The sequence below is a fragment of the Lepisma saccharinum genome, chromosome 11 (genome assembly GCF_977018435.1).
Source record: "Lepisma saccharinum chromosome 11, izLepSacc3.1, whole genome shotgun sequence".
In the NCBI taxonomy this organism is placed as follows: domain Eukaryota; kingdom Metazoa; phylum Arthropoda; class Insecta; order Zygentoma; family Lepismatidae; genus Lepisma; species Lepisma saccharinum.
In genome coordinates this window covers 66,277,098-66,301,069 of record NC_139239.1, presented here as the reverse complement: position 1 = coordinate 66,301,069, position 23,972 = coordinate 66,277,098, and the positions used below count along the sequence as shown (strand labels likewise).

The following is a 23,972-nucleotide window of genomic DNA, read 5'->3' as shown; positions in this document are numbered from 1 at the left end:
GGCAGGCTCGACTGTAGGTTATATTTCTGTATTTTTTTTTTCAATTGCACATCGGAACTTCCTTCCTGGATAACCTTCGCATTTTCCCACACTTCAAATATCTCAAGAATTTCCTGGAGTCTGGAGAACGTGCGCAATTCCACGAGGGTTGGCAAGCGCTAGAGTGAAAAGAGCGCGGTTATTTCTGCAAGACCCGGAAAGAGGTAGATCTTTATCCAGAATATCAACACTGTCGAAAAGGAAACACGAGGTCAGAACGGAAGTGAAGCGGGAACCTAACCGGGATAAACGTGATCCGCATTGAAAGTGCAACAAAGAGAGATCCCCAGGGACTGGTGAAGAGGGAGGGGTTGTGTAAGGGGAATTGAGGGATCGTTAGTAGCGGAATGTCAGCGGGATAAACAGGACCAGTTCAAGGGCGTACTATTCCAGGGAATTCTAAGAATTTACAAGTAATATTGACAAACAATTAGCATAATTATACATAATCGGCGCTGGTAACAAATGTGGAACTTCATGTTGCAAGCTTGGCAGAGTTTGGCTGGTGTGGGCAGCAACTTAGGTAGGGCCATATGAATCAAGGGATCCCGGGTTCGAGACCTGGTGAAGACACATGTGCAATGGTTCCAATTGAACTTTAAACTGTCTTTACCGATTGTCCTAACTAGCATAACGTGTACATAAACATAACTTTCTTCATTTGTGGCCATAACGGGTCTGATAATAACTTTTATAGTAATCAGTGCTGCATTTTTCAATTTCCATTCATCTAACGACTTGGTTTTAAGGAAAAATTAAGTAAATATACACTATATAAACTTCATTAAGCAAACATTGGTATATCACTCCACAAAATATGAGATTCATGGTTTTGATGTTTATGAGATGCAGATAGGCCACACAAACTAACTAACTAACTAACTCTCTAGCCTTCTTAAACCCGAAGGTTCATAGCTGCAGCAACACAGGCCTTCCATCTTTCCCTATCTTGAGCAAGATCTATATACTCTTTTCCATCCCTACCGATTTCCCTTAGGTCCATCTCAACGTTGTCCCTCCATCTTCGTCTTGGCCTTCCTACAGGTCTCTTACCATCAGGTTTCCCAACAAGAATCCTGTAAACTCCTCTTTCCTCTCCCATTACTGCCACATGGCCGGCCCACCTAAGTCTTCTTGATTTAATTATTCTAATAATATCTGGACATGAATACAAATTATGTAGTTCTAAATTATGTAACCTTCTCCACTCACCTGTCTCCTCATCCCTTTTAGGTCCAAAGATTTTCCTAAGGATCTTATTTTCAAATACTCTCAATTTATGTTCCTCTTTCAATGTAAGGGACCAAGTTTCACACCCATATAATACTACAAGCAAAATTACGGTTTTGTATATTTTAACTTTTAGTTTCTTAGATATTAAACGAGAAGACAAAAGTTTATGAAGAGAGAAGTAACATGCATTTCCTGAATTAAGCCTACAAATAGGCCTAATAGGCCACACAAACAGAGATAAATCAAGATATAAAATATCCGATTACACTAGAACTTGTACTTCATTGAGCACAGGAAATTTTATCTTTGCATCTGTGTTATATTTCCATCTCTCCAGGAGTCTGTGCTCATAACGGCAGATAAAGCTAGTGGGAGGAGTAATGAAGTGCGTCCTGCTGCAAAACGGCTGGAAACTGCACGAGTTACCCATTCTATGCAACCCCTTTACCCTCTTGAGCTACCACAACCTTAGTTGAAAATTAACCACTTTACATTGACCTCGTTCTTGCTCTGAACGGAGAGTAGACAAGAGTTTTGGTTTTCCTTTCGCGGCGCCTCCGAAATCTCTCTCGTGTGATTCCGACTGTCTTCGAATGGTTCCGGCATTCCTTTTAGAGATATACAAATGCTATAATTTCCCAACACACAGAAGTTTGGGGTGGTGCGCTGCGTACAATGTTCCACACGGAAGTTCTGAGCGTCATAACCAGGTGGAGGCACATGGAACAGTAGTTCGGATGCCACTTTAAACTGTAGGTCCAGTCCCGATTAGCCTTCCTGTGCATAAAGTGGACTTAAAATAACAAATCACTCAATCAAACAATCGGAGCGTCATAGTGAATGCAATGAAATTTACTTACTTACTCCTTGGCTGCTACAGCCCCTAAAGGGCTTTGGCCTCTCTCACAATGATAGCCCATTCTCTTCTGTCTTCTGCTCGACTTCTCCACAGTCTTACTCCCATCCTCCTAAGGTCCTCCTCAACGTTCTCCAACCATCTTTTCCTTGGCCTTCCTCTTAATCTTCTCCCTCCTGGTGTCCCCTTATAGACCTTCTTAACCACTCTGTCTTCAGGCATTCTTTGTACATGTCCTAGCCACCTCAGTTTCATGCTTCTTATATCGGAAACTATATCTGGTTTTTTTATAGAGTGCTCTAATTTCATCGTCTCTCCTTATTCGCCACTGTCCATTCTCATTTACTGGCCCGTATATTTTCCTCAGTATCCTTCTTTGCCATCTTTGCAAAAGTTCTTCATCTGCTTGCGCCAAAGTCCATGTCTCTGCTCCATATGTCACCATGATTTTCAAATTTCTACTAAGACTGCGAGATTTGAAAACTCTTAACAGTGGGAAATAACTTCGATTATCAGCTGCAATTCTTGCTTTTATTTCCTCCTTAATATTATTATCCATGGTAACTTGTTCCAAGATATTTAAAACTTTTGCATTTTTCATAAGTGCCTCCATTAAGTTGTACATGTTGGCCTCCCCTGAATTCCATATTTCGAGCTGAGGACATGTATTTAGTATTGGTTTGATTTATTTGGAGCCCCATCTCACTAGCTGTATTCTCCAATTTTTCCAGTCCTTCCTTCAGTTCTTGCAATCTTCGTGCCATCATATCAATGCCATCAGCATATGCTAGATTTTGACTCACTCTGTTGAAGAGAGTCCCTCCTGGGTTACTGCCTTGACCCACTCTTCTCATGATCTTTCTAAAGCTATATTGAACAATATCGTAGATAGCACATCTCCTTGTCTCAAACCTTGGTTCACTGCAAATTCCCTTGTGAGCTCTCCTTCAATCTTCACCTTGCATTTAGTACCCCTTAGCGTCATTCTGGTTAATCTTATTAGCTTGCTTGGGATACCTAGATCCTTCATTGACTCATACAATTTTCCTCGCATGATACTGTCATATGCCTGTCATATGAATATTAAAGTTATATTCATACAATGTAACATTTCTCCATTACCTGCCTAACCATGAAGATTTGATCCGTAGTGGATCTGTTTGGTCTAAATCCACACTGATAATCCCCTATTATTCCTTCAGTGAGTGGTGACAATCTTCCCGCTAGGATCTTTGCAAGCACTTTGTATATTACGCTCAGTAGAGCTATACCTCTATAGTTCTAGCAGCAGGTTTTATAGTTCTTTTTATGTATAGGGTAGATTATTGCCATACTCCATTGATCGGGCATCTGTTCATGTTCCCATATATCAGATAACAATTTGTGTATATACTTTATTAGTTGGTTTCCTCCGTTCTTAACCATTTCATCAGTGATATTATCAATCCCTGGGGCTTTGTTATTCTTAAGAGACTTAATAGCTGTTCTAACCTCTTCTAGTGTTGGAGATGCTCCCAGTTTCGTCATCATAGTTTCCTCTCCATCACTCAATTCTAGACCTTGGGACCCATCTTCCACATTAAGTAGTTTACTTAAGTATTCTGCCCATCTCATTAAGATCTCAATTTTTTTCCCCTATTAGGTTTCCTACTTGGTCTTTACAGAAAGCTGTCTTCGGTTGGAAGCCTTTCCTTATATCCTTCACCTTCATATACATTTTCCTTACTTGCTGATTACTATTATATTCTACAAGTTCCTCAATCCACTCCTTCTCAAAGTACCGTTTCTTTCTCCTGCACATGGGCGTCCGGAAGGGGGGCAAGGTGGGGCCGTGGCCCCCCTGGAAAATGAAAGTCAACCAAAAAATATGTAATTCACAAATATAATTTCATTTTAGCCACAATAATGTGTGTTAATTATTGCATGAACACCATAAATTCAAATTTAAGCAATGTTTTTTAGGGAACAACACTATTTTTGGGGAAAATTTTCCTTCGTTTGCCCCCCCCCCCTGGAAAAAAAACCTTCCTTGCCCCTCCCTGGAAAAAATCCTGCGGACGTCCATGCTCCTGCACACACTGTCTGCTTCCTTTCTTTTTAGTCTATATTGTTCTGTTATACTTGGTTTTCCTATTAAGCATTGTCTTTCGTGCCTCATTTATTTCATTTATTCCTATTCTACACTCCTCATCAAACCATTCACCCCTTCGTCTTCTGTCCCAGCACTTTCTGTGCTGTTTCATGTAGTATCTCCTTTATTATACTCCATTTTCCTTCAATACTTTCGCTTTCCCACCTTTGACTTCTTTGTTTAAGTTGGTTGCCTACCATTAAGCGAAATTGGTTGGCAATTGCTTCATCTCTTTTTAACTTCTCATCATCATACCTTGAGGTCACCTTCCCTCTTCTTCCATCCCTATATGTAGCTATTCGCTGTCTGTATTTAATGCGGACTAAATAATGGTCAGAATCACTGTCTGCTCCTCGACAGCTATCTACTTGTAGTATATCAGAGGTATGCCTTTTGTCTATAAGCACATGGTCAATTTGGTTTTGTGTTACACCATCGGGTGAGCACCATGTAATTTTACTCACATTCTTCCTTTGATGCCAGGTACTTCTAATTACCATTAAGTTACACATAGCCAGATCTATCAGTCTCAAACCATTATCATTTGAAAATTCATGCAAACTTTCCTTTCCTATAGTGTCTTGGAATGCTTCTTCACGTAGAAACCTTGGCATTAAAATCTCCCATTATTATCTTAATGTCATGTTTTGGTATACGATCGATTACCTGATCCAGCTGCTGGTAGAATCCATCCTTTTCATCTTCTTCTGCCTCTTCCGTTGGGGAATATACACATACTAAGGTAATGTTGAAGAACCTGGCTTTCATTCTCAACTAGTGTTGCCCACGGGACGAGAAAATCGAGCCATCTGTCCCGTCTCGTGTTCGAGACGAGACACGAGACGGCTCATGAAAAGTCTTGTCCCGTCTCGGAAGTCTCGAAAAAATACAAACAAAATAATTAATCAGTTGCAAATAATTATTTACTCGGAATAAAGTATTTTTGTTTGAAACCCAAATCAGCGTGTATTACATCGAAAAAAAAACGGGCCTCCTCGATGGCATAGTGGTAACGTCGTCGCCTTATAACCAAGGGGTTCCGGGTTCGATACCTGGTGAAGGCACATGGTATAGTGGTTCGGACTCCACTTTTAACTGTAGGTCCAGTCCCGATTAGCCTTTCTGTGCATAAAAAGAACTGAAAACAACACTACATCCAAAAAAGGGGCTATCCTACTTATTTTTAACACTCTTTCAATCCAGCATTACTTCCATTTTTCAATGTATTCAAGCTTATTAATTCTGTTTTAATAGTACTCCAGATTCAAGTACATTACTAAAATACCGATTTAGATATCTATTTGTAAAAATATTGTGATAAGATAACTGTTTTTGATAATTTTTTTGAGTGAGAGATTTATGAAAATATTGTAAACCTTACGAAGAAAGTTGCGGGCTTTGTTATCCATATTAATGAAGTTATTTGCTTATCCTTAAAACAGCTGGCAGGGTCGCCGTTAGGAAGCGCGAGACCCTGTGCAAACTATACTCGCGAGGCTCTTATGTTTTGAAAAATTATAACGATACAGCTTCAATTCCCGTAAAATTCTACACTAATAAAACATGGTTATACATGGTTATTAATATTGCATAATTTTTACCCCACCTTCAACACAAGGATTTCCCTTGAGCCGCCAACGAAATGTGGCAGCGTGTTGAGGACATTAAGACAAATAACTTTCTTTAATAACTTTTTGCTACTTTAGGTCCTGTTTCGAACATCTATCAGCATTCGAAAAACATATTTTATCCTGTATGTATGTAGCCATGCTCTACAGATTCATCGTTACAAACATACATAAGAGCCGCGGTAGTATATTCGGTAGGGCGTCTGACTGCCACGCGGGAGACCCGGTTTAGATTCCCGGGATGGGTGTTCTAAGGTTGGTACGAGAGAATGGTATTCCCCAGCAAAGTCCCTTTGCTTATGCAAAGAATCCCTCCACCTACTCCCAAGACTAGAACAACATTCCCCACCTAACACATTACACTACGAACGCTATTCTTTACACATGTGTTGTGAAAGTATAAATATTTGGTATGGTATAGTTGAGGGAAATTCTTGTAAAGAGCACAATGAAGCTTACTTCTCACATAAATTGTGTCGCTCACCTTTCGTGTAGCAGCCTTCAATTCTAAGGGTGGCCGTTCCCTCCTACCCAAAGCCAATAGCGTTCACCTACATAATGCATAATCCTCAAAGCATTTAATGAATAACTGAAATCACTTTTATTATCTTTACACTTTAATTGATCTGCCTTCCCCAGAAATTCTTCATTCTCTTCACCTAACGGTCTAAATATGGTGCATCGGGTAGTCAAAGTGTCTTGAAACCAGCTAAAGTTAATTATTTTGAGGAAAAATCACCTCAAATAGTTGATGATGCGGTTCACGCCATTACGCAGCCCCCTCTGTATGCACCCTTGTCAAGCCCATAATCGAAGTCAAATTTTGACGCCACATAAGTTTCTGCCAATCTGTGAAAAATTTCCAACGTGAAGAATTTCAGTCAACTGCTCCTAAAGCATTGGGACATTATAAAAATTAGGACACACATTTGCTCCCCTAAGAGCAAAACATTAGCAACCATAGGGCAAGGTTCTTCGACCTATACTTTCCCCCGAAGCGGGCGCATATCAGGTCAACTTTTTACTACAGGGGGATGGAGATACCAGAGGGACAATTCACCCTCATCCGCTCTTCAAATACCACCCCGGAGTTAGCCTTTTTGAGTTGACTGGCATAGTAGTAAAATCCGCGAAATCTGCCCCGCCCCTTCTCTGGGTTTCAAGGAAGTAGAAATAAAAGTATCTCTAAATCTTTAATAAATTTAGCTGCGGATCCGTTTCACACAAAAGGCAACATGCAGACCGGGACAAGTGTCCCTGCCTCAGTCTATCCTCTTCTTGACATCTGTTCTCAATTTGCTTACATCGTAAATTCCCCATCCTCAAATTTGGGGCCTGGGAGCTCGGTTTCAACGCAAAGAATCACAACTCTTATCGAACAATAGAGTTTATGAGAGGGAATCCGTAGAAGGTTGGGATCACAAACAAGAAACTCCACAGTGTATAGTGCTGAAATTTTCTTTTCACAGCAGGCTCGCTGTCTCCGTTTTCGATTTGGTTTTCCTTTTCTAAAGTATGTATGCTCATTGCAATGAAGCTGCATTGCTAATGTAGGCTTCGTTTCTTTTCATTTATATATTCTAATGTGATCAATTTTTCATGAGTAATGAATATGAATAAAAGAGTCAATAATAATAAAAATCTCGAAGCGCGAGGCCCTGTGCGGTGGCACGAGTCGCAGACCCCTAACGGCGCCCCTGACAGCTGGAGAGGGAGAAAAAAAACAGCAACTGCTACAACGTGTAAGCTATAGAAAGGCAGGCATGGAATAATTGTTATCATCACAACACGATATATTCCCACATATGGAATTAGAGAAATTCCAAATAAAATCGTGTCTTCTAATGAACTGACCAAAAGCAAGGTCTGTAATCTGCCTTGCTGTTTGTAATCCCTCCCCCACACCTCGCGGTCAGGAACTGAAGATGGAGCAAGAGAACGCCTGAATCCAGTGAAGAGATATAATCAATTAAAAGTAGGGGACTGATTTGTGGCATAACTTCACTGGGTGATCGATATCCTCTCATGCTTGTCGCGTCGCTTCGGTTCGAAAGATTGCATTCATTACTGTAGGTTCGTTTCGAAGCGACACTTTTCGCTTTTCGCCTGTCGCCTGTTGCATAGGTCAGACCGAAGTAACAAGTCACCAGACCAAAGCAACAACCCATGTCGCTTAGAAACAAACCTCCGTTAATAAATTCCCTTATCCGCCACCTAGGGAGGCGCCCGTTACGAGACCAGCAACTCCGCGCGGGAATGCAATGAAACAGAGCGTGAAGTTTTCTTTCAGAAGTGCGCCACCATAGGGAAGCCATAAAAAAGTGTCAGAATGGATGAACTACATATTTACTAGGAGCGGATTTCCCCTATAAAAAGTTGCAGCCTATACGTGAATTAATAATTTATTGCAATACCAGAGAATAATCATGAATGGTGTACCCAGTACCATACTTGAACAATTGAACAAATCACAAAATCCGGTTTGTCTCCTGGATATGTTTGCTCTGTGATGCGACGCGGTTGTTTGCGAAAGACCCGAATTCGTTGCACGTGAAGGGGAGGAAGGGGGGCGTTTGGGATGGCGAGATTCGGCTCAAATATTTATCCAAGCTCTTTGACTAACGAATAGAATCGGGGAACAGGACGGACGTCGTAATTATGTTTGTGCTTCGGATTATAATCATATATATTCGATCTAATCCTTCCATTCCGCGACGCTGTTCGATGGGGGAGGAGAGGATTTTTGTTAACCAGAGAGGAGGAGGAGCAGGTCGTAGAGCCCATTTAACGAGCTTGCAGGGAAGGCTCGGGGGGGGGGGGGGGGTGCAGATGCCAAGGTATTGATGGCGAGCCACAGCACCAGCAGTTGTTTATTGGAGCTGTGGTTTCGGAATGGGATGCTTGGGAAGAAACCTTATGAGAAACTGCACGTGTACTTAAAAATATCCTAAAGTTTGCTAAATTTTCTTTAAAGCACAGGCTTTGCTCAGTTAGGTTAATCAGGATTGGAATTCGACTCACTGTGCCACGTCTCTTCATGGGAAATTGAACCCAGGACGCCTGGATTACAAGACAACCGTGTTTCCAATGCGCTATCGGGGAGGCCAAAACTATGATATTATATTTTATATTCCCGTTTTTCGTGTGGCTCTTGTTCCACTTTGCTCTAATTGTGACTTCGAATTTTATTATTTAGCGTCGCTTTTCTGGCACTTTTAGCTAATCACAACGATGAGGATAAGCGATGATATGAAATTGACGAAGGGACACTCAAAAACAACACCCATGCCAAGGACGAATTCCCGAGACCCCGGGCGTCGTACGCTAATCACTCCGGTCTAAGGCGCAAGCTATGAGCTCCGGTAACGGAACGCGCGCAGCTTCGAGTCTCCTGGCGGAAGCCTTAAGAACTTTTCTTCCGAGATTTCGGCCTGTGTATAGCACCGGTGGCTACCCACCATCGTGAAATTGGGGAGCTGTTATGACATGAGTTATTTATATATACACACACACACACACACACACACACACACACACACACACACACACACACACACACACACACACACACACACACACACACACACGTATATTTACCATTAGTCTGGATAGGAATATATTAAATGAGTATGTACGTATGTGGCATGAGATCAATACGGTATTTTATCAAAAACGAGTATAGTAGTATATGCTCTCTCTCTCTCTCTCTCTCTCTCTCTCTCTCTCTCTCTCTCTCTCTCTCTCTCTCTCTCTCTCTCTCTCTCTCTCTCTCTAAGAAAACGTGCCGGGTGGAGGTTATATCCTCATTTACCCCCGCAAGTACGCAACTGGTATATTTAATGAGTGCTCTTTCAAAAATGAAAATGTAAAATTCAAATATGCTAATTCATCCGTATTTGTCTTCTTTCAGCAAATCGCATTTCCGAAGCTTCCAGTTCCCCCCCTGGAACAGACGATGGAAAGGTACCTGGCGGCCATCAAGCCCATTGTTAGCGAATCCCAGTACGAGAGGACCAAGGCCATCGTGAAGGCCTTCGTGGCGCCTGGAGGCATCGGGCAGAAGCTCCAGGACAAACTGCTGGAAAGACGGGAAGAACTGGACAATTGGGTTAGTGGTGAGCAAGTAGAATTAGCAGCCATATGTGATCACATTGCACCGGGACCATATGAAAAAAACTGGTTATGTATTCACTATAATTTCCTGTTTTGCGTGAAGAGCCTGAGTCTTCAAGTCCTTGTCCCATGTTAAATATTAAGGAAACATAATAATTAGGGAAAGGATTTTAAGGTGCAAAATTATTGTCGGGAAAGGGAAAAAAAGTTCTGAAAATGTTTTTAAAAAGGTGCAAAAAAAAGGGTGCTGATAAAATGCTTTTATTAAATGCTCTCTTTTTCTGCGCCTTCTGTATATAATGCGCGCGGACCGCATAGAGAACTGTGGTTCTGCCGAATTGGTTTCGTTGAAGTTTGTGTTTTCTCTCGCGGGTTTTGGTACATTATCTTGTGAACTATTGGGGCTGCAATGATTATATTATACCATTTTATAGCTATCGTTCTACTCTACAATATGAGACTATAGGATTTTAAGTAGCTGTTCAAGAAGATTGAAAATCATTTATTTTTCTGTCCAATTTTTTTAACAAACCGTGAAAGAAAAGGAAGGAGAAAGATGCTGTAGCATCAAAGAGTGGGTAAAAGTGTGTTCATTTTACTTGATTTCATGTCCTAATACGATAATATTTAAAACGATCGGTATGAAAACAGCAATATTTTTTGGAAAGGTGCTGCACCTTAAAATCCGTTCCCTAATAACAATATAATTTAGGTTGTCATCGTACAACACAGACAAGCTTTCACAATGTTTGACAACAAGTTCTTTTTGTAACGTTGGCACCTGCAACCATGAATGTGTAAGCATGGTTAAGTATATACAGGAGGATAGATACCAAGATGTCCTATCCTGAGTGTGTCTTTCAGGCCACATATAGCTAATTGGGATTGGACCTACAGTTTCAAGTGGGATCAGACCCCTTATATGCCTCTATCGAGTATCCTCCTTGAGTACAAGGCGACATTACAAAGTGTCATGAAGGCGCATAGAAAGATGTGGAGGCACACAGAGAGGGCTGGCTGATGGGGCTACAGCCCCTGCCGAAATTTTGAGGAAATGGAAATTTTCAAAGGAAAACAGTAGAAAACTCAAGAAAAACCAGAGTGGTAAGTGCAAACCTCCCTTGAAATACCCCCCCCCCCCTCGATTGCTATTTTTGAGAGTTGAAATATCTAAATATTTAAAATATTGTGTATCCGACTCCGTAGAAAGCAGCTATGTACTATACACCTTCGCAATCCCAGCCCTGCCCGAAAAAAAATCCTGCGTACGCCAGTGCTATATAGATGTATAAAAACTATCCGGACATCTTAAGATTTTTCGTCTTTGCCCTACGGGAACCTCGATAACGGAAGTGGTCGCGTCTATTCGGGGGTGGGGTAGAAAAAGAAAAAAATAAGCTTTGTGTTGTTACCTGTGCGGCATCTTTGCCCTGCAAGGCATTTTTTCCCTTTTTACTTTCCCATCTTTCAATTTCCCAACAGCAACATAATGGAATTGAATCACCTGCGAAGGGCGTGTGACAGATTCACCTGGCTGCGATCGATGCTTCATCTTCCCTGCAGGCACCGTGGAGAGAGCTTCTCTCAGTGTTTCCATCTCCATTTTTATTTTCTACCGGGTCCAGTCACTTTCTGTTGGACACAAAGGTGGATGTTGACGCTCTCGTGTGGTGTTAATGCTCCTTACATTAATCGGGATAACAGTGTTTACGTATTTAACTTCCTTATTTGTACGATCAGGTTGACTGGAGTTTGTAAGATGAAAAAAACAACGAAATTAAGGAACAGTGGCTTTACTCAAAGTCTGTGTGTCGTTCTCTCTCTCTCTCTCTCTCTCTCTCTCCTTCTCCATTTCTCAAAACTCCTCCTCTCTTCCCATGTTTCTCCTCCCCTCTCCCATCCTCGTTCTCTCTTTCCCTCATCTCTATTTCTCCGTCTTTCTCCCCCTCCCTTCCTCTTTGTCTCATTACCCATTTCTATTTATTTATTTATATCGGTATTTCTCTTTCTGGGCTTCCTCTCTTTCCCTCTATCTGTGTCCCTCTATCTATCTTTCTTTGTCTCTTCTCTCCCTCTTTCTTTCTGGCTCTCTGTTGCTCTGTCTCTATACTCTTATCTTAGTTATCTCTGGAACAAAAAATGAACATAGCGGCAGAGAAAGGGGTGGAATTGAGTGGGCTGCTGCGAAGGCTGGTAACTCCTGTCGCTTTTTCCCCTCTCACGTGTTTATTGTGCGGAGCCGTCTCGTGTCACTACTTGCATAGACACTTGTTTTCGTTCGCCTGCTCCACAGACATTTGGGACAGGGTTTAGACGTAATTTGGCAAAAAGTGGTGGAAAATGGACACAAAATCAGAATAGAAAAATAAGAAAAAGATGTGTATGTGTCTCTCTCTCTCTCTCTCTCTCTCTCTCTCTCTCTCTCTCTCTCTCTCTCTTCTTTATATCTTCTTCGTTCTCTAATTTTATCTCTCCCCACTCCTCGTTCTCTCGCGATACCTGGTGGAGACACTTTGCACAGTGGTTCAAATCTGAATTTAAATTCTCGTCCAGATTACCCTGTCTTAAGCACAAAGTAAACGTAAAACAAATTCCCTCATCCTCATTCCTTGTCTATCTTCCTCTCTAGCTCCCCCCCTTTTACACTTTTACACCTTTTTTATCCGTGCGTGTCGCGTGTGTGTCTTTGTGTGTGTGTCTGCCTAATTATTGCCACTTAACATGTCTCAGTGGCATTAAGTTCCTTTGCGGAATATCTACATGTGCCTATCATTGTTTATCCACAGTGTAAAATCCCATGAATATACAGTAGAGCGTCGATTATCCGAAGTAATTGGGGGACATGGGTGTTCGGAAAACTGGTTTGTTCGGATAATCGAACTGTACATGTTTATTTGCCAAAAAGAAGTACTGTACAGTAAATTTATTCATAAAAACAGGCATCTCCTTAAGTATTACAAAGTAACGTACAAAGGCAACTTTAGTAGGAATATATAGTATGTGGTACAGTTTATTAAACAAAAATATGTACATATTACATACGCATTTTGCATGAACAATACATACACCGACAGAAGTGTGCTGATTGTTGAAACACAGCGACTGGCGGCTTGGCCGGTCAGCAGCGCCTTATGAAGGCCCCATTAGAAGCAATGTTCCGCCAGCGGTGGCTCAGTGCGGCGACTACTGTGGGAAACTTGGTTTGGGAGTGAGGGGGATGATGGACGGTAGGGTGGGAGAGTAACAGGTGCGAGCGAGTACACAGTTCGGTTAAGCGGTCGTTCGGTTGACCGACGTTCGGATAATCGACGCTCTACTGTACTTGTACTTCTTACTCATCCGAGCCTAAAGGTGCTGTCTCAGATTAAATCAGAAAAAACAGTATAAGGTAAAAAGGGTTACTATATTTAACTACTAAGAATCAAATTCACGGCAGTTTTTCGTGGTTTATTTCTATTAGACAGAAAAATTGAAGACTGCAATTAAATAACGCACAGCAATACAATTCTTTCGTGCGCGAATCGTGCGTGTGGGGATTTTTTTTAAAATACAGAGATTGCAAAGTTTATATTGCAAATCGAAAATCCCAATATTTGTTCCGGTTACCTTTCATCATGAACTTTTCTTTATATTTCCTTATGAAGGTCTTTGCGTGTGTCCCATTATCAATTTAATATAATCATCATTCGTCGTCGCCGTTGCCCTAAAAAGGCAGAGAGGAGGCGTAAAATAAAAAATACGAACAAATACAAAAATCGACTGGTTAGATATAGGGTGCCATGACGTCGCGAGGTTTGATTTCCAGATAAAGCAATGGTGCTTGTTCACTAATCAATTTCTTAGCTTCGTCTTCAGCTATCAACGTCGAGATTGAACATCAGAACTATTCTTCATCCACTGTAGGAACCACGTTAATGGAAACAAAACCACGTGACTTCTCAGAAACATGTTATGCCTGAATCACACGAAGCTAGATTTCCTGCAGGATTTTCCAGTTGGACTAGTTGTGTGGTACTAGCTAATCTTCTAGTTTTCGCCCCATGCTATACATGTTACCGTACTTGTCGGTATTATTTTGTTCCCATAAGGCATTGCTCAGAGCAGACAAGCTAAAAAGCTGGACGAGCGATCTGAAGAAATTTGTAGGTGAATAGCTGTGCTTTTATTAACAATTAAAATTATGAGAAAAGTATAGGCTGAAATTAGATTGAACGAAAATATGGTAAGCAGGGTTTGCTCAAGCTTTTTAATGAACTCCGATATGTATGTTCATACATGAGATTCGCAGGATTCATTCATAAAAACATTTGTCAAACATCCTGGTAATTAAAAAAAAGGATTTTCATTATCGGTTAATCACATTCGTCGCGTTCAAATCTTGTCGATTTGGAGAAATTCCTAAATATTAATGAACACGTATGCACATCATCTCTGTTAATTTTTCTTTCATCGAGCGGCGAACACAAACAACCAACACTCGGAAACCACAGACAAAAAACTTTCCATTTGAGTGGCCAAACATGGCTGTTCCACAGAATCTAGCAGAGAAAGCCAGTTGCATTAGAACACGGTCTAGTCGTCAAAACCAGTCCAGCAGCCAGCCTGAGCGCCATGATTTCTAGCCAGGTAGACAGTCCGGTGCCAACTAGAGCATTCCTACTGGAAATCCAGTTCCATGTGATTCGGCCTATAGTTTTGATGTTATTGTTCGTAATTGTACAGCTCATAATTCAATAAGGTCTCACAACTTTAATATGGCAACTACGTTGAATGTTCATTACATGCATTAGATTTCAACGTGCTAGATTTCTGCACAGCTGCCATTGGTCTAACCAATAGTGTTTCTCTCAAACCACGTGCATTTGTGTACATTGACTTCGTTCTTACAGAGGACAGAAAATAGAGTTAAAATTTGTGAAGTGCTGGTGATTTTTCTTTCAGCCAGTTGGCACCACTGTTCCTTTGCGCTTCTTGTTTCTGGTAATTCTTTTTTGGAATATGTCACCTTCCTCAACGCGTCTCCTACTTCAAATTAACAATTCGCTCGGGTTGTGTCGTTAACTTCCGGATTCGTTCTGTAGAGAGAAAAGAGGAAAGGAGGGGGTAAGTTTATTGTTCGCTACAGGGAAGGGGGAGAAGAAAGAAGATAAAATTAGATTTTCTTTTTCTTTCACTCGCTTGAATTTGGATCGTTCTGCAAAGAAGGAAAACTAGAAACGGGGGGGAAATCTTTCTCGTGCTTGTTTTGCACTTGAAACATGTTCAGGAATTTTTCACGACTATGTCTGCGTAACATTTTCAAGGGTTGCGATGGAATCCTTTAGTATTTCGTACAAGTCTATTGATTTGAAGACAAGATAGGTAAATAGGATAAGAGCCTACCAACGTTACCCTCTGATTGCCAGGCGACAACGTTAACCAGAGAGCCACAGGCGGATCTAGACATTTTTTTCTAGGAGGGGCACAGCATATGTTGTAAGACGTAACTTTGTAAATATAATATGCAGGTTTTTCTAGACATTAAAAAAACAAACATAATATTCACAAGACAATTGCGAGAGTTAGTTTTACGTCCAGTCTTTGGTCAGATATATTAATCGTGACTGGACCTAAAAAGTGGTGCACTGTAACTCCACCAGAAAACGAACCCAGAACCCTGTAATCACCAGCAGATTTTTATGAAATGGAAGTTATTCTACGTTTATTTATGATAACAATGATTACAGAAAGAAAGAGATGAGCCTGAGAAAATTTGGTACTTGACCTAGAATGCATTCTCTTTGTGTCAACAATTAATTGCCTTGTAATTAGCAAGTTCCGTGTTCGATTCTATTAACCCTAGCCCAGATTAATATATTTGTGCTGAACTTGGTTTATTCGTTTACTGCCTGGAAAACGATTGGTCCAACATTTTTATTGGTTGTAACATGATGATATCTAATATTTTTTTCTAACACTTAATCATCACATTTTGGAGGGCCATACGTGCCTCAGTGTCCCTCACCGCTAAATCCGCCAATGTATGCATGCTTACTGCAGTAAGCTATGGAGAATCTCACCCGCAAGTGCTACTTTCCTTGATGTTGAAAGTTTAAGTCCACTTTATGCACAGATAGGCTAATCGGTACTGCCCCAACCATTGTGTAATTTGCCTCCACCGGGTATCAAACCCGAGACCTCTTGATTACAAGGCGACGACGTTACCACTATGCCATCGGGAGGCCCCAGGTTTTGACAGGAATGTACCTACGCTGACGAAAAACAAACGGTACCCTTTTGTAAAACAACAGGCATATTGTTCAATTTTAACGGCATTTAACGACAGAATATTGCAAAATTGTAGGGGCAAGAGAAATATGACGTCATGTTTCGTCACCCTCCCCCGCGAGGCACACGTCAGCCTCTTAATTCTAAAACTATGTAAACATGGCGGAAGGAAACAAAAGTTTTTCGGTGCCCTTTTTTGTACCACTTCTCCTCCCCCATAACCCTCCCCCTTGTCCCTCTCCCAGGTGTGTGATTAGAGAAAGCAGGGACACGGAAAATATGATAGAAAATCAATTTTCAAGTCCTTCTGGGAGAGGGGTGGGGGGAGAACTGTTTGATCGTTATCCGTCAGTTAATGACATTTGGTGTACCAGAAAGGGCTGGGGGGTGAAGAAAGGGGAGAGGGGTGGTTGCGTGGGAATTCTCCGTAAGAGGCCGATTGTGGGGGAGAGAGGAGGGAGTCCCTTTCCATAACATGAAACACTGTGTCATGTACGTGACTATTCGCCCGCAAACTTAGCCCGAAGGGATTAAAAATTATAATTGAATCTTCATCCTATTTCGTTGAGCTTCCCCACTATATGCTTCTTTCCTGTCTTCTCCAGTCTCCGGGAGACGCTAGCTCGTCTGGATAAGCTGCCCTTTCGGATCCGGAACGAAAGAGCAACATCGACCCGATAATTGGCTAACATGTTTGCTTACTTTGCGGCCAGAATCCTGTTTTGGGAAAATATCATTTGACCGTGTCGCTTTTCTTTTTTTCTTTCCTCTCTCGTGTGGTCACGTGCTTCTGACGTGAGCAAATCAAATAAGCAAGTGTCTAATTGTTTCTCTCATCAAGGCTAGCTTGAGGCGAGAGCAGAATTCCACTATTCAAGGCATTCTTGACGGTGATGAGTAGGGAACGGATTTTAAGGTGCAGCACGATTCCAAAAATAAAGCTGTTTTCACACCGATCGTTTGAGATATGTATTTGAGAACATGAAATCAAGTAAAAGGAACACACTTTGTTGCACCTTTTCGTGAGATTAGCATATTTATCCCCTCTTTGATACTTCAGCGAATCAGGGAAAAATGCGCTCTCGCAATAATAGTGGGAAAAATGCGCCCTCCCAAGAGTAACCACATTAGAAAGTGGGAAAAATGCGCCCAGCACACATGACCTTCACCAACTAATACATGGAAGGGTTGGAATTCCCGGTTATCTAACTCTGTTCATTTGTTTGCTTCTATCGCACACCTGGTAAGCTTTTCAATGACTCAGTAATCATTACCAACCCATCTCTGGCACAGGTTAGGTGTGTGTGTTTGTGTTTCTATTTGTGATGGCTGATTTGACAATCACCGAGACGAACAGAGGCAAGCCGTGTGCTCTGTTCAATGGATTTCAATATCGAGTTAAGAAGAAGACGGATGAGAAAACTACTTGGCTTTGTGTTAAAGAGAAGAAGAGAAATGTAGAGGACAGTTAGTTACGAAAGGAAAAGAAATCATCAGCTCAACAGATCACAAGTGCAAACTGGACGTCGTCAAAACAGAAGTCCGAATTAAGCGAGTGGCAGCTAAGAAGCGAGCAAGAGAAGGTGACGAATCTATGTCTAAGCTCTACCAGGAAGAAATGGGTCCCTTCTTTAATCAAGGATTCGACCTCGTGGCGGAAGTTCCTGTGTACTCCAGCTTCAAACGCAGCATGAACTATGTGAGGAGGCAGCCACAAGGAGATCGTCGGGACCCGAATTCCAGACAGAACATCGTTTTATCTGATGAAGACCTGAAAATGGGCGACAGTTCAAGTTTCCTTTTGGTAGATGAAGGAGACGAGCAGAGAATCCTCGTTTTTTGTAGCTCCAAAGACAGGGAAATACTGCAGAATCACAATCAGTTCTTCATGGACGGGACTTTCAAATCGTGTAGCAAGCAGTTCACCAAGCTCTATACAATCCACGCAGACCTTGGCAGTACAGATAACGAGACGAACATCGCACCTTTCTCCTCATTTTTCATTCATGTTTTGTTAAAAAATTGGACAGAAAAATAATTGTTTTTCACTCTTCTTGAGCAGCTACATAAAATAATATAGTTTCATTTTGTAGAGCAGAACGAGAGATATAAAGTGGTATAATATAATCATTGCAGCCTCAATACTTCTCAAAATAATGTAGCAAAACCCGCGAGAGAAAACACAAACTTCAACAAAACCAATTCGGCAGAACCACAGTTCTCTATGCGGTCCGCGCGCATTATATACAGAAGGCGTAGAAAAAGAGAGCATTGAACAAAGGCATTTTATCGGCACCTTCTTGAAAACATTTTCAGAACCTTTTCTTCTCTTTCACGACAATTTTGCACCATAAAATCATTTCCCTACTGATGGGTGATGTCCCAATTCAGGAACAGCTATTTTCAAGTGTAATGTTTGAAGTAGAACATCCCAACTCAGGAACAGGTGCCTCAGGAAAGAAGGGGAGAGGAAAGAACCGGTTTTTGAGAGGTTCTTATCGTTACTGAAAGTTGGCCTGAAATACTACGTACTATGGATGGGACAGATTAATCTGTATTCTATCGGTATCGGCCGATATAGGCATATCGGTGTATCGGATTATCGGTAAAATACCGATTATTTTACCGATCCGATATATCTAGAAATATCTTATAATTTAATACAAAATTCTGCCATTCTATTATTATTTTTATGGATAATCTCATAATCTCCATGCCATACTTTGTAAAAACGTAAAAGTCTAAATAAACGACTTCTTTGGACTGCAGTCTCCTTCAAACACACATTTATTAAGTAGGTCAATGATCCATTCAGGTGCTTCAAGGAGCATTGGAAATTTTATATCCGATCGGTAGAATATCGGCACTTTATCGGTATTGGCCAACATTTCATATTGGCCCATCCCTATTATTTACAGAAAAAAGTACTATACTTTATGGGGAGTTTCTTCCTTCCTCTAATATATTTGGAGTATATTGCAGATCTTTTGCTTGTAGGTTAGGTTAGGTTAGCAGTTACACAGGTATGCATAATGTCAACTATTTCAAACGGCTATCGTCCTTCGAGGCAATTAATAGGACGTCCAGAGTTGTGGAGAACTTTTCACTGAAACATCTAACTGGTAAAGATCAGTTCCTGAGATAACACTCTTTTCATTGAAGTTTGCATAGTTCCTGAGTTGGAAATAAATCTTCTTGATAAGCAGTACTCGGAAGTGGGAAGATGAGAATTTTTGTTATTTAGCGTCAGTATTCTGCTACTTTTGGCTAATCGCGACGATGAGGATGAGTGATGAAATCGATGAAGAGACACTCACGAAGAACACCCATGCCAGGATTCAAACCCGGTACACCTGGCGTCACAGTGCGCTGTGCTAACCACTCCGCCACGGAGGACGGCTCCTTGGGATGTGAGCATTGAGACAAGAAAAAAACATTCAAATGTTAATGTTTTATGATGCATAATGATTACAAATTTCAGTTGTCTACAGCTTGCACATCTTTATTACAAAAACCGAACCATTAGAATTGCATTAATTAGGTTAGCCATGTAATAAGCGTTAGTACTTTAAAAAAGGTCACGGTCATTTTTACAGTGGTTGGATGGCATGGAAAATAGACGTTCTTAGTCATTTCTCCAGTCAACTTTCTACAGTGCAATAAGAAAATGTGTGTAAAGCATACCCCCCCCCCCCCACTTCCAGCTAGGATAATTTGCTTATTGACTCCATTCTGAACCATACAAGCATCTCCATCCTTGCCAAAACTCGACAAAGCATCTCCCACCTGTAAAATTACAGGTATTTGTGTGAAGTATAATTAGTAGGGAGCGGAAGTTGATGAAATGTCATCTTTTTTTCTGACATCTCGGACACGATGCCCATTAAATATACACAATATTACACTTCGTCTAGAATCCAAAAAAGGTAATTTTAAAGTGCATTTTTGCCAATTTTCAGGTTTTAGGTCATTTTCCCCGATTTTCGGCATTTTTCCGTAATTTTTTGCAATATTCGGTGTATTGTTTCGTCATATCTTGTCACTTCTTTCATTTTGGTAATATTCTTGAGTCTTTTCACCAAGGTGAAATATATATCTTGCAGGATTGCAATTTACGAGCAATGGAAATGCTGAACTGGTGACAGTCTTTGTTGTGTCGGGGGAAACCACCACGTATCCGGCTGGGGCAAACTCAAATTTAAGAAATTTAAGATCAGATAAGGAGATTGCATTTTGTTCAATTTCCTTTTCATTTAAATTTTAAACACGAAACTAACAAATTTAATGCTCATTTTTTACGTCATTTTGTCCCATTTTTTAGGACATTCTATAGGTCATATACCTATATTTTTTTAGGTCATCAACTTCCGCTCCCTAATAATTAACATGTACAGACGGTTAGAAGCTTTTTCATTTTCATTGATAAGAATGAAAAATAGATTGCGCGATAGGATAGAAATTATACCTTTAACGTCATCCAATCTTGACGGTTGAATTGTATCTTTTGCAAATACGCTGTCTAAAGAAACAAACTGCCGAAGTATTGTGTGAGGCGACTGTATACAAGTCAAGTACAAGGTTGTTTAAGAGGGCCACAGCCGATCCCCATAATGTCGGTATCGACATCGGCGTTATCGATATATCGATGTTGATAACGCTCTGATATTTTAAAAATGCGGACTTGATGTGATTATATCGAATAATTGAACAGCCCTACTTCGACGTATCTCAATGTGATTCAGTCTTGCACACTACCTTGTGTGTGTAGACGGTAACTTACCAGAGAAGATTGATTGATTTGGTGTTTTAAGTCCACTTTATGCACAGTAAGGCTAATCGGGACTGGACCTACAGTTTAAAGTGTTATCCGAGCCACTGTGTGCTTCTATCGGGTTCACTATAGAGAAGAGTCGACTGAAGAAGGCAGTCCCGGGTTCGAATCCCAGCCTGTGCATGGGTGTCCTTTGTGAGTTCCCTTCATTAGTTTCATCAAATCCTCACTCATCCTCATCGTCACGATTAACCAAAAAGTGTCAAGAAAGCGACGCTAGACAAAACTAAACTAAACTCCACGGCGCAAGGGTCAGAGACTGCCAGAAAGGCTTTTTTGTTGAGTGACGCGTGGTCAGCGCATCGAGTCCCATCGCCGCTGTTTTCTGACTTTCGATACCGAAAACGCTAAATTACACGAATCAAGTCAAGAAGGCTGTTAAACTTCGTGTTATGTCCACTCGTCCCATGCATTTTACAAGTATCCTAACGTCGCGTTTCTATGTTTGTATGCCAATCGCGACGACTAGGGTCTGAGATGATCAGGCGAAATTGAAATCCAGGGAAGGGACTCGATCCCCGAACCCACGTTGGCGAAGCCTTGAGTGGATTACTCACCGTGCTCGATCAGCGCGTCGGCTACTTGCGTAAACAAAGGCTATACCAAGCCTATTGTGCCTGTTTGCATTTAGAACGAAAATGGTTCGCAACAGCTGCACACTGTGCGAGCTTTCTATGAGCTTTTGCTGCTAGTATCCGTACGGATCTTTGGCGATTCCACCTAACATATGTCTACTCAACGTTACACTTCCTCCTCCCTCAATTTCCTTAGCAATAACCCCGTAACCAGTTCCCAACTCTTGGCCACTTGTCAAGAAGCTCAGAGTTCGTGCTTCTACATCGAACGCGCGAGCAGGCAGAAACGCTTTCGTCCAGGGTCAGAACCGGATCGTTCGATCGTCGACAAAACTGCCATGGCGGATCTCAACGGAGCCCGCATCTGACAGAGGCGTGCTGCGCAGGTTGCAGCCCAATCAGGGTAAAGATCGCGACGGCACATGCCCCAGTATCCCGTAGCCCCACCCTCGCTGCATCGGGACTACCCCCCGCGATGCTGCCTGACGTGAAATTCCCCAGGCAAGGTATTCTGAAACTGGATCGAAGTGCAGCTACGGGTTTGAGCGAATGATTTTTACCTGAATGAATGTTAGCTGCGCGCGGGGACAGGGGGTAAAAAATGCGAATTTAATTACCGAGACAGACAAAAAGGCATATTCAGTGCATGTTTTGCCGCGTGCAAAATTACCTGTATTTGAATCAAATGTTTAATCCTTTCATGTTTTAAATTTGCCCGAAACTAAGATTAGAAGCAGAATTCAAAGTGAATATATGTTAAATTCGTTCAGGCCGTGTCTGAATCAGCAGTGTTGCCGCCTAAAGCAACATTTCAACCGAGGAATCCCCGTACCGTTATAATGGCATGGATGGGTTGGAGGGAAGAGGCCAGAGAGGCGACAAGTGCACGCTTAAACTCCCTTTAGCGCTACGCTCAGCAGCCATATTGCAACTCTCAATTTGCACAGGCGACATTTATTGAATACACTACCTAAAACTCGGTGCTGCTTGTACAGGGGCGGCGCCAGAAATTTTCGACCGGGTGGGCAGAAGCTCCTTATTGATAGATTAGGGTGGGCAGTATAAATGTAAGACCATATATAGTTTATATGGTGTATGTAAGACGTATGTATCCCCCTCTCTCTTACACTCCCGATTTTCTTCTTACTTCTTTTCCCTTCCCTTTTCTTGTTTTCTTTTTATTCTTTTCTAATCTATTCTCGCATCTTGTTCCATTTCCTTTCGCTTTGTCTCTGATGGACACAATTATTTCAAGGAAGTGTTTACCCATGCGCAGCCATACATTCTAATCACATTCTTTCATGCATGTTAATACAGTGAAATAAATGTGAATTAGGTTTAAGCTTGTGTTGCAAATACAAGGCACATACTTGACAATGATAGAAAGTGCGACGGTAGATAATCGTGAAGTTTCTCGTAATTTAAATGCATGTTCCTGAGCATAGTATTTTCATCGTATGAGTTCTTGACTGAAATACTTTTCTTACTCTTTGGGGGTCACATTTTTTAGCTTACAAGGTTTGTACAACTGAGAAATCTATCTGAATGTTTGCAGTAGAGGCGACTGGGTGCCAACATTTGAGGGGCAAGGACAATATACTTTTTCTTGGTAGAAAAGGCTTAGCATAAAGAGGCCATAGTGCGGGGGCAAAAAGTGGCAACATTTGGCGATGGAACTGCATCCCCCACTTCCCGGTCCTCCTAATCGCCGCCACTGAATGTTTGGATTAAAATGAACGTCTTATTAGGAATGATTTAAAACACACACGGAAATCAAATTCTTTGTTCATTGTCCATGAAGTATTCCTAGGCTAACGAAAGGCTAACCCCGTTTTTCTCACTTGGGCTTTCTGATTTGTACACGGTCGCGTGCTCCGATGTTTCTGCTTTCAAACAAAAGTTATCCGAAGTAGATTGCTCAAATAGTCTCCGAGATATACTAATTTATTCTCTAATATGACATATTGCGTCATATTTCAGCCTGTATGAGGACTAGAGACTTGAAAGAAGTTAAGTTCCCTTTGTTGCAAAAAATATATTCTTTGAAAACAATGCAAAAGTTTCCGCCCTTTTCCAAAATAACGGAAGAAGAGGGGGCGAACGTCAGATTTTTTCATTGAAATTTGGGGACTTGGCCCCTCCCAACCCCGTTTTTCTCACTTGGGCTTTCTGAATTGTACACGGTCGCGTGCTCCGATGTTTTTGTTTTCAAACAAAAGTTATCCGAAGTAGATTGCTCAAATAGTCTCAGAGATATAACGTTTTTCTGAAATAAGTGTAAAAATTTAAAAATCGCGCG

The 23,972-nt window shown here is 41.3% G+C and overlaps 1 protein-coding gene across 1 annotated transcript in view; it reads left to right on the top strand.

Moving 5' to 3' along the window:
- LOC145994877 (vesicular acetylcholine transporter-like) overlaps nt 1–23,972 on the top strand; it is a 201,558-nt gene that overhangs the window by 130,633 nt on the left and 46,953 nt on the right. Inside the window, exon 3 of the mRNA XM_083131317.1 lies at nt 9,798–9,995. Coding sequence (XP_082987443.1) covers nt 9,798–9,995 — 198 coding nt within the window. The remainder of the gene's footprint in view (nt 1–9,797; nt 9,996–23,972) is intronic.